Below are 18553 nucleotides of genomic sequence, written 5' to 3'. Positions count from 1 at the left end.
AGGGTGGTCTGCGCTGCAGCAGGGCACCCTGAGAGCCCCTGGGATCCCCCCCTTTGGAGGCTGTCAGGTTTGGGCTGCACAAAGTGTCAGCCAGCCAGGGCTTCAGGGCTTGAGAAGGAGGTGCTGAACTCTATAAATGTGCTTTTCTATCCGATAAATGAAGCTTTAGGCTTCTAAAATCAGGCTTTGCTTTCCAAAATTTAAAAACTTGTGCCTTAAAAAAGTGGTTAAAGAGGAGTTGAGATCCTAAACAGTGCTTGGGCCTAAAAACGGAGATTTCAGCACCAAAAGTGGTTTGGACAATCAGACACTGGAGTCTCACACACAGCCGACCCTCTGGTTACAGCTGGCTGAATTGAATTGAAGCTCACTGTGCTTCCCCTGTATGGACTGTCCGTGTTTGTGTCATTAGTTACCACACAACGGTCTCCTCAGGGACCGCAAGTTCTGGATGTCTTTTCCTCTTGGCATGAACTTACACAGCGAGGGTGGGTTAGCAATGGCTCAGTGCTGATCACACTGAAACAAAGAGCAATACCTGGAAGCAAGGCAGCTGCAAAACTGAAAAAAAAAAAAAAAAAATATAGTAACAACTCCCCCCTTTCCGACTTCACCTAGCGGGGTACAAACTATCCTGGGGAAGAGCTCAGATCACCCCAGAAGAAGCAACCAATTGGGGATTTACAATTTGCCTGGGCCAGCAGAGTCTTGGAGCTGGAGGAAAAGGGCCATTTGTCAAATCCCAGAAGCCAAATGAAAACAAGAGCTCAGAGCATCCCTGGGAATGGCCGGGTGGTGTCACTTATGGATAACGAATTTGGGACTCATTGCCAAGCTTTTATATGAAGGTGTCGGAGGAAAGGGAAACCTCCTTGTCTGGACTCAGGAGTGCAGAGATGCCTTTACGGAATGGAAAGGGACTGGAATGAGTGCTCCAGCTCTAGGCCTCCCAAATCTAGAAAACCCATTGGAACTCTTTGTGCATGAAAGGTGACACGTTGCCTTAGGAGTGTTGGCCCAGAGCCTGGAACCATGGAGCAGAGCCGTGGGGAGCTTTTCCAAACAGCTGGACAGTGTCAGTAAAGGACGGCCAACCTGTCCGCGCACGGTGGCAGCTACAGTATTACCGATGCAAGAGGCCCAGGAACTGACACCTGGGCAAAAATGACATGATCTCAGTGGAAAAGAAGAACCAACTCATGATTGTTTAAAGACAATGGCAGAGGTATATTCTAGCCGAGTGGAATTAAAAGGCACGCCAACAGAAAATGGAGACTGGGACTTATTTGTAGGTGGTAGTAGTTTTGTGTGAAATGGGACCCAAAGAGCAGGACATGTGGTGGTAACTATCAGAGAGAGAAGAGAAGCCAAAGCCCTCTCATCTGACACGTGGGCCCAAGAGGCAGAACTCACAGCCTTACTAAGGGCACTGGGATTATTATGAACAGACAAGGCTTTTTTAATGCATGGACATATTTGAAATTTGCCTTTGGAAACGACCATGCCGATGGGGCTGTTGGAAAGAAAGAAAGAAAGAAAGAGGACTCTGAACGTCTCAAGGATCCCCCGTCAAATTATGAGGCAAAGACCCAACCATCATTTCAGGTGACCAGTTGACCCAGGGTGCTGGCAATTATGCATTGTAAAGTGCAGCACCTTGGAGATAGCTCGGTGCATATAGGACAGCAAGTGGCAGATCAAGCAAGGAAAGAAGCAGCTGAAAGTCAAATATTGCTAGTCCTGCCAGAGAAACGGCAGAAAGTAGGGCCTAAGAGCCCACAGGATCCACCAGAAAACAATCAGTTGGCTAATATACTGAAGCAACCCCAAATCACGGATGACGGGTGACTCCTTCGCATCAACTAACATTTACAGAGGAAATTATGTGTGAATTGGTTAAAAGGAAGCACCACGAAACTCCCTGGGGAATTGAGAAGATGGTAGTTGTTGACGCAGTAGGCTCAGGCACAACTTTTATGACCAATGTGATCAAGTTAGTGCCACGTTATTAATAGACTCACACCAATTTATACTCTACAGCTAAAAATACTCACACTACGCACGCTTTGTTATGTAAAAGGTGATCGGTTATACTACTTGTTCACACGCTTCCACCTCCCCTATGGTTGGTCCCGGTGTGGTGCCCACACGCTGCTCCCCCCTTGTGCAGGCATCCTGTTTTTATCATCTTTCTGTCCAACTCTCTTATCTCTCTGTGAATACACAGTTTCTTTGTCTCCCTTGGCCTTGCACATGTCCTTCACAACACCTGCAGCTGGTTAGAGCTGCGGCCTGTTATTACAACCAAGTTATTCGGTCTGGGTTGCTCATAATATGCCCGTTTTCTTCCAGCCACTCCAGAAATCCCCCTTTTTGTTTTTGAGCAATCCAGACCCCATTCTGGACATCTGTTTAATTAACCCATTCATTATGCGTTGCAAACATTGAAACAAACAGGGAAGTAACAATATCAAAATCAAGAACACTATTACCACTACCAATGCTCCTTTAACTACAATCTGCAACCATCCCCTTAGCCCGAGGCTATTGAGCCGGTCAGAAAAAGCATCATGTCCTTCAGTAACATGCTTCATATTGTCGTGCAGTGTTGCTAATTGCTGAGTTATGCTTTTTGAGTGATCAGACAAATTGGAACAACACATCCCTTTCAAAATCTTCACAACCATGTCCGTGTGCTAACAATAAAAAATCTATGGCAGCTCGATTCTTCAAAGTAGTATGCCTAACACCCTCTACATCAGTAAGTAGCTCACTTACCATTCATGAAGTCAAATTAAATTGTTTCTGACCCCAGCATGCTAAGCTATGTATATTTTTTGCATTCATGGCTGCCATTCCTCCTGGAAGAAAAATAGATGTGGCTATAGCAGTGCTACTGATGGCAGCTGTACATTGTCGTTACATGTATCATCAAAAGTTCAAATAGGTCTCCCATGATCCCTACTGACATTGAATAAATCTTTCATGTGAGGAGCAAACAACGTTAACCGTCCAAGGTAACAAGGCACACCAACAGGTCGCATGGGAATACGGGGCCATGCTCTATCTCCACAAACCAGAAACACTCCTGGAGGAAGTTTAAAACCCCCTGTGGTGCTTACATGTAACCTTCCGGCTCTCAAGTCACTCCAAAGAGAATGCCCTGTGACATTTAGATAACGTACATACCGGCCCTGCTCCCCTTGCCTTGTAAACCAACTATGCCGCGGTTTATCAAACCAGATCACTCCTGTACCATTCACTGGTTGGAGCTGTGGTGACATGCTTTTACAACCTGGCATTGCGGTTGCAGTAACATTATCATATTGGACAGGCACAATGCTAGCCAATAAGTCTAACTCCTGTAAAGGTAACTGATGTAATTGATTTAAATTTTCAATGACCGCTTTCTGCCAAGCTGCGCCACGCATAGAGGGCCAAACATATCTGCTGTTGGGGCTTAAACAAGAACCGCTTTCTCTGTTAGCCAGGTTTACGCTCCGTGGATTCCAATACCCATCAAAGTCGGTTTCATTCTCCTGCAAAGGCATACCAATCACACAGGTTCAAAAAGGGTTATCTGCTTGTTGCAAGCTCAGACAAAAATCTGTTACCCCAGCTGAATTTGCCCATGTTACCCAAACATTCGTTCTGGGTAAAATGTCAAAAATCCCCTCACTACCTGGTGGAAAACAAATCAACATAGCTGTGCTCTACGTCTGGGGTGTTGCCATCATTTTACCTCCTTTTCCCAGCTGCTCCAATGCACCTGCAAGCTTCGAGGAACGTTTATTCTAATTCTACAAATCCTGTCAACTATCTTATTATTCTGATTAATACACTGCAAAGCTAAGCGTCTTAAAAGCCTGAAACTAATTTCTGCTAAAAACCCTTCACCCAAGGTCCTTAATGTAGCTTAAAACCTCAAGAAAACTACTGTTATTCTCAAAGTATTCACGCTTGTCTTTCCATATTAACAGCACATTACCAATATGCTAACACACCTAGAAAGTCAGACAACTCGCTCGCTTCAGAACAAAACACAACCCGATCATTACATGAGTGACATTTAAACAGACTATCTCGATCACATGCACGTGCGACTCTCCAAGTCTTCTTGTCACACCACGTGCAATGTATGAAAACCCAAGGCTGACAGTTCAGACCACGCTCTCTACAAGCTGTGTCGATTTTCTTGATCTGTTCTGAGCTGGGCAGCTGCGTTCACATGGGGTCAAGACCAAGTTCAGTCGATGCTGGTGTCGTTGAAGTGCCTCAGGACATAAGGCTACCAGTGATATTGACCCATGCCCTGTAAAACATAAGAAATCAAACCTGATCCTCTACTTTAACCTGATCCTCTACTTCAACCGGATCCTGTACTTCTTTATTCTTAAGATCCCCTTGCCAGGGCCTCACCCAGCGACTCGGAATCCATCTAACACGGGTATCTGTAAAAACGCAAGCATGTCCTTGCCCCGTCATTTTTAGTTCCGCAGGTCCCTTCCATTCTCCTGTAGCGACATCTCTGTATTGACCAAAAACACTATTTCCACACTGGTTTACCCCAGATCTCAAACACAAACTATGCATTATTACTGGCGGTTCATTTCTATCACCTGTAAACCATAAATAGTTCAATACGTATATCGCTTTTACAAGATGCTCTGCCGGACCCAGTACCTCTCCCCTTTTTGTTTTTGCAAAAGCGCTTTCAGTGTTTGATGTACTCATTCCACAATGGCCTGTCCCGTGGGAAAGTGTGGTATGCCTGCGATAGGACATATACCCCAAAGCTGACAAAAAAGAGTAAAGTTCCAAGAAGTGTAGGCCGGGCCATTATCAGGTTTGATTTGTGCAGGCACTCCAAGTGCCATAATGGCAGCATGCACATGTTTAATTACATGCCATGCTGTTTCACCAGCTTGCGCCGTTGCTCAGGGCGCTAGGGAAAAGGTATCAATTGAAACATGCACATATTTAAGCCTGCCAAATTCTGGGATATGAGTTACATCCATCTGCCAAAATTGTAGGGGTCGGAGTCCCCGAGGGTTCACCCCCAAACCAAGGCCAGCTCCTGCCTTCTGACAATCAGGACAGGACTGTACAATTTCCCTAGCATCAGCCACAGGAATGTGAAATTGCCTGGCCAACACTTTTGCTGACTGGTGAAAAAACTCATGTGATAACCTAGCTTGTTCAAAGGTTTTAACAACAGGACCTGTCCAGGCTGGAGCGACAAGCTGCTCAGCCCGAGCGTTACCTAACGCGAGACCTCCGTATTTCTGATGACTGCGAATATGCACAATAAAATATTCATCCCGATGCTGGTTCAAAAGCGTTAACAATTGTAACAACAGAGTAAACAATACAGGATTTCGCACAGGTTTCACCATACTATGTTCCAAACGCTGTACCGTGCCCACAACATATAATGAGTCTGATACTACATTAACGGGTTCTCGAAACCAGTGCTGAAATGCCCAAGTAACAGCTCGGAGTTCTAAAGTCTGTAAAGAGTCTCCGGTCACCCCAGGGAGCAGTTTATGTTCCCAGGTTTCTCCTGCTTTCCAGGTGACTGCAGCTTTGTGAGATTTTCACCCAGCATCAGTAAAAACAGTTATCCCTTTTAAAGGAACCTCTGATCGCAAAGGCAAATGTTCAATGCGCTGATGAGATAACAATGGCAAAAGTTTGTCCGAAGGGTAAGTGTTAGTGAGAGTTCCCAAAAAATCAGCAGCTGCTATTTGAAATTCTGTTGAAGCAGACAACGGCCAGTCCAAATAAAGTTGAGACACAGGTACATATGTAATAGTCGGCTCGAGGCCTGAGATATCTGCAATTCGCTGCCTCCCTTTGATAATAAGCTGTGAAAACAATTCAGGGTGTGTAACCACTGTCTTCCTGGGCTGGAAAGGGAGAAAAACCCATTTCAAAATTCGTAAATGCAGTTTCCCTTCTCCCAGCTGGATAATAATAATCCCTAATGGGTGTTCTCTCTCACCTCCTGAGTTAATTATCATCAACGAAAGAGCTTGCTTGTCTAGTCGACTGTGAGCATAAGTTGTTACTATCTTATTAGTGATCACCTGCAACGCCTGTTGCTGATCCTCATTCAATTGACGGCGCTCCTGAGCCTGTGCAGATGTTCCCAGGAGCGGCATCAATGGTTTCAGATCATCGTTCGTAGTTCCGCAGATATTACGAACCCACTGGATATCTCCCATTCATTTTTGCACATCAGACAATGTTTCTATTGCTGTGTTAATTTTCCCTTTCTGAGGTCGAATCATTCCATTTGTAATGATCCAGCCCAGGTACAACCATCTCCCTTTCTTCTGAATTTTCTCTGGGGCTATCTTCAACCCCCTTTTTCCAAGACTATGCGTGAGCTGACATAAAATTCAGCTGAGAAAACAGCTCAGAATCCAGCTGTTTTCCTGCAACCGAAATATCATCCATGTAATGCTAGATAAGTAAATGAGGATACTGCTCACAAATGGGTTCTAAAGCCCAGGCAACAAACAATTGACACGTCGTAGGTGAGTTTTTCATTCCCTGCGGCAACACCACCCAGTGATATCTTTTCGCTGGCTCTGCTTTATTTATCGATGGCACTGTAAAAGCAAACCTTTCAGCATCCTGTGGATGTAAAGGAATTGTAAAGAAACAGTCTTTTGAATCGATAATCACCAAATCCCAATCCTCCGGTAGCATAACCGGAGAGGGTAGCCCGCGTTGTAAGGCGCCCATATCACACATAACGGCACTGGTTGCTTGTAGTCATGTAACAGCTGCCATTTCCCAGACTTCTTTGGGACTGTAAAAACTGGGGTGTTCCATGGACTAGTTGAAGGCACGATGTGCCCAGCATCTAATTGTTCCTGCACCAAATTATTGACAATCTGCAGCCGGTCTTGCTTTAGCGGCCACTGATCAATCCAAATTGGATCATCAGTTTTTCAGCTGATCTCTTCCAATTAGTGCCACAGGCAGGTGCATTATGTAGGGACATGTAGTTACTACCCTACCATCAGAGAACATAAATGCAGTTATGTCTCTACTGATAAAGGTAGCTTGAGTCCCACCAACCCCTACAATGCCGGTACCCGCTGGCATTAGAGGCCACCGCCTAGACCACTTAAGAAAAGGTACAATCGTTACATCACCTCCACTGTCTATAATCATCTGCAATTTGCACACTTGTCCACTAGGGTGTCTCAGTTATGTTTCTTCCTCCGGTTTTCCCCGACTGATGTCCATGGCTAGCAAAACACCAGGCTGACCGGTGGATCCGATACCTTCTACAGCCCTTGTCTTTTGTTCTGCGTTAGGCACTTCTGCTTCAAAAGGAATTAATTGAGCAATTTTTGATCCCTCCTTAATAGTTATAGGGGGAGTTAGTGTGTAAACCATTATTTTAATCCGTCCTTCAATAGGTCCTGGGACTACAAAAATACCTTTCCTAGATACTGAAGAACATCCGATTAATAAGGCACTCACACCATGTCCCAAAGGTCCCACAAGATTTGAATCAACCAATTGAACTGTGGTGTCGGTAAGAGTAATAGCTACTGCTCTTGTCAGGTCCACTCTGGTGCTTCCGGAGGTGGCGGTGGAGCAGCGGTCCAAGCACCCTGGACTTGTGTCGTACCACAAGGGCGAGACGTGCTCCGTGTCTCGTTCCCCTTTTTTCCGACAATCACTGGTGTTATGATTATCTTCCCAACACTGCACACACCATTTCTTTTGCTGTGAGCCTGGAACATGACATTGTGATTTAATATGTCCCATCCTGCCACAATTAAAACATCTCCTAGCTTGCCTCCCGTTATTATTTTTACCTTGCACAAGCGGCTTCACTGCAGCTCCTACCGCGGCAGCCATAAAGGCAGTTTTTTCCTGATCAATCATTCTTTCTGCCACCTCCAACAGCTGGACAGCTGATGACCCACACGGCAGGAGGCTTAAAGCTTTCTTAGTTTTCTCATTAGCATTATCATAAGCAAGCATATCAAGAAACTTTGCTTTCATATCCTCATTCAGATCAGGATTAATCATGAGAGCGGCATGCAGTCTGTCTATAAATTTTGGGTAAGATTCTATAGGTCCCTGTTCTATCCCCATAAATGCTGGTGCTATTTTGTCATCATGGAGGGCAAAAATCGTTTTCAGAGCTAGTTCCTGCATTAATCGTAACACCTCGGGTTGGAATCCCACTTGCCACTCAGGGTTAGCGAAGGGGCTGGCACCTGTAAAGCATTTGGGCATTCACTCCAAACAGCGGATCCCCCTGCTGACGTGGCGTGGCCGCAGCAGCATGACTCGCTGCCTGCCAGCGTTGAAAAAACTGTATCTGCTGAGAAGCCGTTAACAAAGCTTGTGCAACCATACGCACATCATATGGAGTTAATAAATTTGCTGTGAAAATATGCTGAATTATTGAGTTAGTATATGGAGATTTAAACCCATATTGTGTTACTGCTAATTCCGCTTCTTTGATTACTTTCCAGTCTAAAGGTTCCCACTCGTTACCCTGTGGTGTTACTATCACAGGAAAGGCCATCGGCCCAAATTGCCCCTCTATAATTGCATCCCAAATGACTCCCCACCATCGACGTGTTGGATTACAATTACCCCCCATGCCTCCCATTGGAACCAGCGGTGGTAACGGTCCCGCTGCTAATGTCTCCCCAGAGCCACTCTCCCCTCCTCCACCCTGTGAAAAAGGATTAATAGAGAAGGGAGATAGTGGCAGTGCTATAGGAGCAGGCTGTGCCAATTCTAGCATCCATGTCTCAAGTTGCTCCAATTTTTTCATGAGATCTTGCAGCTGTACATTCTCCAAACCACAGTGACGTTCTGCAGATGCCGATTGGGGTGATGGAGGCGTGGACAGAGGCAGAGGTGGATAGAAGCTGTCCTCTGTCGAGACGTTATGCACGCGTTCCGGGTATTTCTCTCTCCAACATGGACCGGGAGATTCAAGCGGTGGCAGATTCATTTCCTTTGGCTCTTGGCGCTTTAGCCGCACTGCTGCTACACACCATGCATCCCTGTCCTGTCTTTTGGCTTTTGGGAACGAGGCTCCCGAGAATGTCATAGCAGTAGCAGAGTCTTTTGCTCTAGCGCCTTCAACTTCTGCCGACAGGGCAGCAAAAGCAGAAGTGGTAGTTTGTCATTCTGCTTTCATCTCTTTCAGAGTTGCAGGAGCGGTCTGGAAACTAGGACCATGCGTGGCAATCAGTTAGCTGAGGGGAATGTGCTCGAGCTTGTCTAGACAACAATTAACATGATGAGGCATGTTTACAGAGCACAGGGGAGTGGGAGACGGATGGCACCAAGGATGGCGCCAAGGAAAGGTAACACCTTGCTGTTGATTGATGGTAGTTAACCACCAGTCAGGGATTGCCTAGTATGCAAGGCTTAGCTTCAAGAACCAATTAGTTTAAAACGCGCAGCTTCTGAAAGTGTATAAAAACGCGTGCTTCTGTACAATAAATTGACATTTGCTTGCATCAAGCTGCGTCCCGTCTCTTCATTCGCCGCACAGAGTCTCTGGGATCAGCCTCCACACTGTGGAGAGCTTCCCCCTGCCTTTAGAGCCTGAGCTAATGTCCTCCCACAGTGCTGCGCCAACCTTTTCCTAAGTGTCTAGTTCAGAGGCTGCACTCACGGATCGGATTAATCCACGCTGCCGAGCCCACGACAGCAACCTCTTCAGGCTTCCCTCATCACAAGATAACCCTCTCTGAGAGAGGATATGTTGGAGGAGCTTCACCACTGCTGCTTCCTCTTTGCTCAGCGTGGACCCCATCTCCTCCCCGACCGCTCACCTGATCGGGGCAAGATTCCAACGGCTGTGCGCACGCATCTTCCCATGCAATGGGGCAGCACCTGCTACGGCCAGCTTCTTCTGCCCCCTCTTGTCCACCTCTGTGCTCCAGCAAGCATGGACAAGAGGGTCCCTGTTCGGGCGCCACTTGTTGATGCAGAAGGCTCAGACACAACTTATACGACCAATGTGATCAAGTTAGTGCCACGTTATTAATAGACTCACACCAATTTATACTCTACAGCTAAAAATGCACACACTACGCACGCTTTGTTATGTAAAAGGTGATCGGTTAAAACTGCTCGTTCACACGCTCCCACCTCCCAAGTTGTTGGTCCCAGTGCGGTGCCCACACGCTGCTCCCCCCTTGTGCAGGCATCCTGTTTTTATCATCTTTCTGTCCAACTCTCTTACCTCTCTGTGAATACACAGTTTCTTTGTCTCCCTTGGCCTTGCACATGTCCTTCACAACACCTGCAGCTGGTTAGAACTGCGGCCTGTTATTACAACCAAGTTATTCGGTCTGGGTTGCTCATAATATGCCCGTTTTCTTCCAGCCACTCCACATTTTGGGTCTGACTCGACTTGCGTCGCCACAATTGGTTACCTCAACGTGCTGATGTGACCCCAATAAGGGGTATCATAAGGAGACCGTGAGACTGTGACCAGAGGGTTGCTGGGGAGATGGAGCCTGGTGAAGTGGAATAGCGCAACGGGACGGCTGCAAGGTCCTGGGAGACCGTGACACCAGAAAGGTGAGCCACCAGGGACATCATGGGGACAAATTTAAGGAAGATACCATGGTGCTGTCATGTGGAAGTTAAATGTTACAGCAGCGTGGAACTACTTTAGATGGGCTGTGGTTAAGATGTATGTTATTGTGGGCCAAGAGACAAGGAGTAGAAGCATCCACCATGACTGCTTTTAGTGTGTCGACCTGGGAGAATTTGGGATCGACACTGTTAGAAGCTGCGGCGAAAGGGGACAAAGAGGTGTCGTGGCTTTTGGCTACATGGGCACTGCTTAGTGATGCTGTGGGGGGCTTGAAAAGTCAGCAAGACGTCAGTGGGGGTGTATCAGCCAGACCTCCCCTGGATCACCCTTCAGTCAACAGACAAGAGGGTGAGGTCGTGGGGGAGGGGGAGAATCCGTGCCCCTTACCAGTCACCACTCCTCAATGTCCCAAAGCCCCCAGATCTGCCCAATGGCATCGACCTATGTTCGGTAGTGATTCCGAGGATGAGGACGGCAAGCAGAAACCTCGGCGGACTGATCCCTGCCCCCCTGAGTCCCACCGACATTTATGGCAGCCCACACTCCCTCCTCCCACAGCTGCTTCTCCCCTCCCGCCTGCCCCCTCTGCTCCTCCCCTGCCTACGCAGGGTGGAAATGCCAAAAATCGGGAATCATGTCCAGCTACGACAAGGTTATCAGTCAGAGGCAGCGATGAATGTGGTGGTGGTAGAAATCCAGTATCCAACGTAATGGTAATGCCACGTGGCCCTCGGCAATTTTGGCAGGCTGTAAAAGACGGGGTACAGAAAGAGGGAAACTGGAATTTAGTAGGACATACAGGTAGACCGCTCCTTGATGTTACTACTCCTTCCACTGTTGCACTGCATGCATGTCCTGTTATAACAGGAGACGTGGCTGCTGGTAATCCCAAGGTTCATACAGCACCTGCTTGGAAAATAGTGCAGGACTTGCAAAAACCTGTTTCTCAGTACGGGGTGAATTCGTCGGTTACAAAGCAATTGTTACATTTGCTTACCATGGACACTTGGACTCCTTTCGATATTTCTCAGGTGGCGCAGATCATTTTCCAACCTGTGCCACTATCAGTCTCCCACGGCACATGGCGGCAGCGGTGGAACAGCAAGGGCTGCAGAATATGAACCTTCCACAGGATGATCCCCGGGTTGGTAATGGGCCTGACGTGTTGATGGGTACTGGGCAGTATGCCAGCCCTCAACATCAGGCTCAGTGGTCCACCCTAGTGTTAGATCAAGTCCAAAATAACCAAGTCCATGTTGGTGTTTGTGATATAGACTTTACGGATCAAATATGTGCCTTAGTTTCTACACCTGTGCCTCCTGTTATGATTCCAAAAAATACACGCCTTGCTCAGCTTGTGCCTTTTGAGAGTTTTGTTCCCCAAACAGAGCCTAGATGACGGGTCAATGAAGGATTCACCTCCATTGGAATACCTCAAGTGTCTTGGACACAAGAACCATCTCCACAAGGACCCAACATGACCTGCACTCTGGCGTTGTCGGGAGGCACTCCGGCACAAGTGAAGTTGAGCGGTCTTCTGGATACCGGAGCAGATGCAACTGTCATATCAAGCAAGGACTGGCCACCTCAATGGCCTTTGGTAAATAACGCAGCGGGAGATGTAGGTCAGGGGGGCGTGACTACAAGCTACTTGTCTGTAAAACCTATACAGATCAAAACACAAGAAGGACAGACTGCCTCCGTCCGGCCATACGTTACTACCACAGCACTCACTCTGTGGGGCCAAGATTGTCTAGGACAGTGGGGAGTTTGGATCACCACGGATTTTTAACTGGGGCCGCTGTACTGCAGGCAGTGAAACAGCCTCCCCTTGGTCTACTTGGCTGACCGACAGACCAGTATGGGTAGGTCAGTGGCCCCTGCCCCAGGAAAAGCTGTGTGCCCGGCATGAATTACTTAAGGAAAAATTAAACACGGGCCACACTGAAGAGTCACATAGCCCGTGGAACAGCCCTGTATTTGTGATGAAAATGATTTCAGGGAAATGGCGATTGCTGCATGACCTGCGTAAAGTCAATGCAGTGATGGCCCCTGTGGGGGCCTTGCAGCCGGGATTGCCGTCTGCCACCGTGATACCAATGGAGTGGGACATTGTAGTTATTGATCTGTAAGGCTGTATGTTCACCATTCCTTTAGATCCAGAAGACAAAGCAGACAAAGCCAAGTCGGTTGTTGCAGTATGGTTGGATTTGCCTTTGCAGTCTAAGAAAAATTCTGTTGGATGGTCCAAATTTGTCAACTTGATCATAAGAATCTGAAAAAGATGTTTAGAGTTGACTGCAGTGGATCCAACAGCTGTGATTATCCCTGTACAACAATTCAATTTTGAATGGGCGCTGTCAAACGCTACTGCCCTTCAAGTGGCTCTTGCCAGTTTTCAAGGGCAAGTTCAGCACCATCATCCACCTCATCCACTTTTGAAAATGACTGTAGATGTAACTTTGCAGCCACGGCAGCTAAATCAGAGATGCCCAGTCAAAGGTGACACAGTGTTTACGGACAGGTCTGGAAAACCATGAAAAGCCACTGCTGCTTGGAAGCAGGACGGGCAATGGCATTCCCAAATTGTATATTTGGAAGGAACCCTGGAAGTTGAAGAGTTACAAGCTGCGGCCTTGGCATTTCAGTTCTTCCCAGGCACTCTTAATCTTGTTACTGATTCAGCCTATGTGGCAGCCCTCCTTCCCAAGTTGGATATCACTGTCCTTGGCCATGTCAACCATCCCAAACTTTTAGCAGCTTAGACTTTAGGTTGGGAAGGAATTTGGAAACGCCGCTCTCCATTTTATGTTATGCATTTTACAGCTGTTCTTCCCTACCCGTTCTCTAATTGAAGGCAATGCTAGAGCTGATGCTCTAGTTTCTGTGGCTCTGTCACTGCCTGTTCCTGATGCCCACCAGCAGGCCGTGTTAGCCCACCAATTTTATCATTGTATTTGGCAATCCTGGTATCATCAACTTGGCCAAAAGCGTCTCTCTCAGGCTGCTGCATGCAGCATTGTTGCAGCCTGTCCAGACTGTCCAAATGTTACCTCCATACCCAGTCTTGGAGTCAGTCCTAGAGGCCTTCAAGCTTTAAAACTTTGGCAAACAGATGTCAGTCATTACAACGAGTTTGGCAGACAAAAATATGTCCATGTTACAATAGGCACATATTCTGCTGCAATGATTGCTACTGCCCACACAGGTGAGACCAGTCGTGAGGTCATTTGGCACTGGCAACGTGCTTTGTCTGTGCTCGGTGTCCCCCTTGAAATCAGAACGGACAATGGACCTGCCTATAGCTCCAAGTCCATCACTCAGTTCCTTTCCCGGTGGGGGATCTCCCACAAATTTGGTATTCCCCATTCCCCCGCGGGCCAAGCCATCGTTGAACGCATGAACAATACTCTCAAATGCCTGCTTGAAACACAAGAAGGGGGAATGAAGGAAATGACCCCAGAGGCACGTTCAGAGAAAGCATGCTGTGTTTTGAACTTTTTGAAAATCTCTGCCAACCATGCGGTGCCTCCCATTGTGCGGCACTTTGTGTCACTTGGTAATAAGCAGCCAAAGCACAAAGGCGTCTTAGTAGGCACAAAAGACCCTTGTACCGCGCAGTGGTCAGGACCGCATGGATGTTAACTTGGGGGAGAGGTTATGCTTGTGTCTTTACAGATGAAGGTCTGCAATGGATACCAGCTCGCTGTGTGCGGCCTGAGATTAGCGTGCTGGATCGTGGGAGCACGGCTGCCACCAGTCAACCCAACAACTGATGTGTGGTCTCCTTAGCACAGCAACTGAACCCATCCCGGTTTGGTGTGTCTCTGGTGCAAGGCAGTCAACCCTCCCACACATGCCTGGTTGGTGTGCCCTTCCTCAAAACTGACTTGCAACGTGTGTTAACAGACATTATTGCACAAAAGCCGAATGTACGATTTCATCAAAGACTTTGAGTAATGAAGGATCTTACTGAAAACCTTGGTATTTGGGATAATAGGTTAACTCTGTATAATGGTAACCCACAAGAAATTGATGTTGTTGGCACATTGAATGCTGATAGTTGTTTTTATGTAGATGCTAATGTACCGGGAGGCCATGATGGCACCATGGCACCCACATAAATCAATATGTGCTCATGCTGATAAGCATAATGTGTTTAAACACAGTATAGCTTTGGATGAAACATGCAATGGTGTAGTTGAGTCATGGAACTGATGGGAACGTATTGCAGCAGCTCTTCTCTTACCCGGAGCAGCAGCAGGGAAAGCATTAAAAGAGTTAAATCACCTTATTTGTTAGGTAGTTAAGAATGCAAATCAAACCTCTAGTGTTTTGGGATTGTTAGCTGATGATTTGCCACCACATGCGATTTTACAAAACAGAGCAGCTATTGAGTTTTTGTTGTTGACTCAGGACATGGCTGTGAGGATCTTGATGGCGTGTACTGCATGGATTTAGGTGCCACATTGCAGCAACATGTTACCAAAACCTGAGAAACTGTCAGGGGTTTTTTGGCATCAATTCACTCAGTTGGCGGTATTGTTTGTTTGCTATTGCCTAGTTTGTGTCGTATTTGCCAAGGGCCCTGCAGCGCACAGCACACCTGCCGCAAACAGCACACAGCTGTTCAAAAACAAAATAGGGGAATTGTTGGGGTCTGCAGTCGGTCTGCTAATGAGTTAGTTGACTTTGAAGGCTTAGTCGCGTACCTTTAAGACATCTACAAAAATGTCAGGCATGTAAACGGGATGTGAAAAAACCAGAACTTAAAACCGCAGCATACGGGCGCCTACAGCAACAGCAAACAGCAAGCAAGGAGAAGACATAAAGCCTATCAGCATCTGACACATGTACTGTCTAAGATATATAAGCAATATGTTAAAACAATAAATGCCATTTTAGCCATATTGCCTGAACTCACCCACGCATATACAGTGGTTTTGAGTCTGTCTCGACTTGCGTCACCACACCAACTGTGACAAGAGCTATGGGACTTGTGTGTAACAAGTGTCAGTGCGAACAAGGCTGCCTTTATATTGAAAGTGGCTGCCTTTACATTTAAAATAGGAATGGATCTGGGTCTCACTGAGCCCTGGAGTAGGACAGAGGTGACCATGCAACAGGATGTTCCTAATGGGGGCTGGGGTGTAAGACAAAGAAGGGAAAGGAGTGGTGTTAGGGACCTCTTGGGGAATCTGGGGCAGCTTGTGTGGTGTGTCCAGGGGATATGGCACAGAGCAGGCCCCTCAGTCCTTCTCCTTAATTGCCTTGGTTCCTTCACCATGACCCCTAGATCTGCACACCTGCTGTGTGCCCCGACCTGCTGTGTGCCCACACCATGCAGACTCACCCAGCTTAAATCTACACTGGTATTTTCCTCTACCAGGCACTTCCCAGATATCAGTACTGGGAAAAAACTCTTTTATTACATAGATGTGACACAGGAGTCTAGCTGCACCATCCCCCAAAGCACACGGATAAAGGCCTCTGGGTCAAACAGGCTAGGTTCCTGCCTTGAGGAAGTGGACTCCATGCAGGCATTGCAAAACAAACAGGATTGTCACAGATTAAATGCTAAATGCACAGGAAGTTCCAGAGATGACCTGCAAATGCCTTGTGAGGAGATACAGGCAGTTCAGTGCTGCTGAGAGTCACCTGACTGCATCAGCTTCTTCAGTGCGTCCGTCAGCTCCTGGTTCCTCATGCTGTAGATGAGGGGGTTCACTGCTGGAGGCACCACCAAGTAGAGAACTGCCACCACCAGGTCCAGGGATGGGGAGGAGATGGAGGGGGGTTTCAGGTGTGCAAACATGCCAGTGCTGAGAAAGAGGGAGACCACGGCCAGGTGAGGGAGGCACGTGGAAAAGGCTTTGTGCCGTCCCTGCTCAGAGGGGATCCTCAGCACAGCCCTGAAGATCTGCACGTAGGACAGAACAATGAAAACGAAACATCCACAGACTAAACAGGAACTAGCCACAATAAGCCCCACTTCCCTGAGGTAGGTGTGTGAGCAGGAGAGCTTGAGGATCTGTGGGATTTCACAGAAGACCTGTCCCAGGGCATTGCCTTGGCAGAGCGGCAGTGACAGTGTATTGGCCGTGTGCAGCACAGCACAGAGAAACCCACTGGCCCAGGCAGCTGCTGCCATGTGGACACAAGCTCTGCTGCCCAGCAGGGTCCCGTAGTGCAGGGGCTGGCAGATGGCCACGTAGCGGTCATAGGCCATGACGGTGAGGAGAGAACACTCCGCTGAAAGGAAAAAGACAATCAGGAAGAGCTGTGCAGCACATCCTGCGTAGGAGATGTCCCTGGTGTCCCAGAGGGAGTTGGCCATGGCTTTGGGGACAATAGTGGATATGGATCCCAGGTCGAGGAGGGAGAGGCTGAGGAGGAAGAAGTACATGGGGGTGTGCAGGTGGTGGTCGCAGACTATGGCGGTGATGATGAGTCCGTTGGCCATGAGGGCAGCCAGGTAGATGCCCAGGGAGAGCCAGAAGTGCAAGAGCTGCAGCTCCCGCGTGTCTGCCAATGCCAGGAGGAGGAACTGGGTGATGGAGCTGCTGTTGGACATGTGCTGCCTCTGGGCATATGGTCCTGTCACAGGAGAAAAAGACAGTGATAATTTAGGGGAGACTTCTGCAAGCAAAATCAAAGCCATTTCCCACAGACCATCCCCCCGTCACACACAGACATCCCTCTCTTTTCTCGGAGACCTTCCTGCAGCTGTGTGGCTGCAGCCCTGCTTGGTGCTGGCCGTGTGGGTGATGAAGAGCAGGGCATCTGCCCACGGGCTCTTGACCAGCCAGCCCCACTCTGCAGCAGTGGGTGGGGGCAGGGACCAGTCCTGGTGTTTAACTTTGTCCTCTTAAACCAGTGCCAACGCAGAAGGGCTGGTCAGCGTCTGCAGCGCCAGTGCTAAGGAACGGGAAGGGTGAAGGCATTGTAAGAGAGCTTTAGTTTTTTTCACAGCTCCCCCCCATCTCTCCTGTTGCGTATTCTCGGATGTCAGAAAAGCAGAGCATTTTTGCTGCCCTCCGGTGGAACAGAGTGAGGTCTGTGAGGCAAGAGGATTGCCTGTGGGTGAGTGCACAGTGAGGGGAGGTGGTCTGTCCTTCTGGTTCCCAGTTTCTATGGGCTTGCACCTTCCTGAGATGAATGGTGGCCACACTCCCATGTTACCCTGAAATACCACAAGGCACTGCTGAGAACGGACTGACCCACCACAGACCAGTAAAGGTTGTAGACTTTCATCAGAACTCAGCATCCCACCCACAGCAAAGGATACACAGCTCATTTCACCCACCCCAACAGTGTTTTCTCCATCACAGAAACTCTACGCTTCTATGTGGGGCTTTCAGATCACTAATGGGTGCGAGGGGACAGGTTTCCGTTCTGGAGGGCAACTCGCTGCTTGGAAGGGAACTTCAAGGAGGTAGCCAAGTGCCCTAACAAGAGCATCAGGTTCAGGGAGAACCAGCCCCTTGCCCAGCCCCACATAGGGCATTGCCCACAGCCCCACAGCTGAGAGGAAAGCTGGGACACTTGTTCCCATGGACACACCTGCAGGAGAGGACCCACAAGGTCAGAGTGTGACTCTGCAGCTGAAACACCCATCCCCAGAGAGCCTGACAGCAAGAGCTAGAGAATAAAACTAACCCAAAAAGGCAGAGAAAGAAGTAAAATTGCACTGATGGTCGAGGTAAGAGTGTCCAGGGCGAGCGAGCCAGGCACTGAGGGCAGCGTTGCCCTTGCCCAGCTCTGCTCGCCACCTCCCACACACCAACATTGCCGGGCAGCTGCTCTCAGCCCCTGTGCTCTGCAGAGGGACCGGGGCACGTGGCTGCAGAGCTGCACCGCGGCTCTGCTGGAGCTCTGGCTGCAGAGGGGGTGGCTCACGCCTCGGGACCCCCAGCCCTGAGGGCAGAGGCTTTGCTGGGGGGA

The 18553-nt window shown here is 48.3% G+C and overlaps 1 protein-coding gene across 1 annotated transcript; it reads right to left on the bottom strand.

Annotated features, from left to right (window-relative positions):
* Positions 1–16277: 16277 nt before the first annotated feature.
* LOC130143492 (olfactory receptor 14C36-like) lies at positions 16278–17198 on the bottom strand (the record flags this gene model as incomplete). Its single annotated transcript, XM_056326173.1, has 1 exon — positions 16278–17198. A coding segment is annotated over exon 1 (906 nt), but the record flags the coding sequence as incomplete, so codon positions are not given.
* Positions 17199–18553: the final 1355 nt, after the last annotated feature.

The sequence above is a fragment of the Falco biarmicus genome, unplaced genomic scaffold (assembly GCF_023638135.1).
Source record: "Falco biarmicus isolate bFalBia1 unplaced genomic scaffold, bFalBia1.pri scaffold_30, whole genome shotgun sequence".
Lineage (NCBI taxonomy): Eukaryota > Metazoa > Chordata > Aves > Falconiformes > Falconidae > Falco > Falco biarmicus.
The sequence above is the reverse complement of the archived record's forward strand: the minus strand, read 5'-3'. Positions and strand labels throughout refer to the sequence as shown.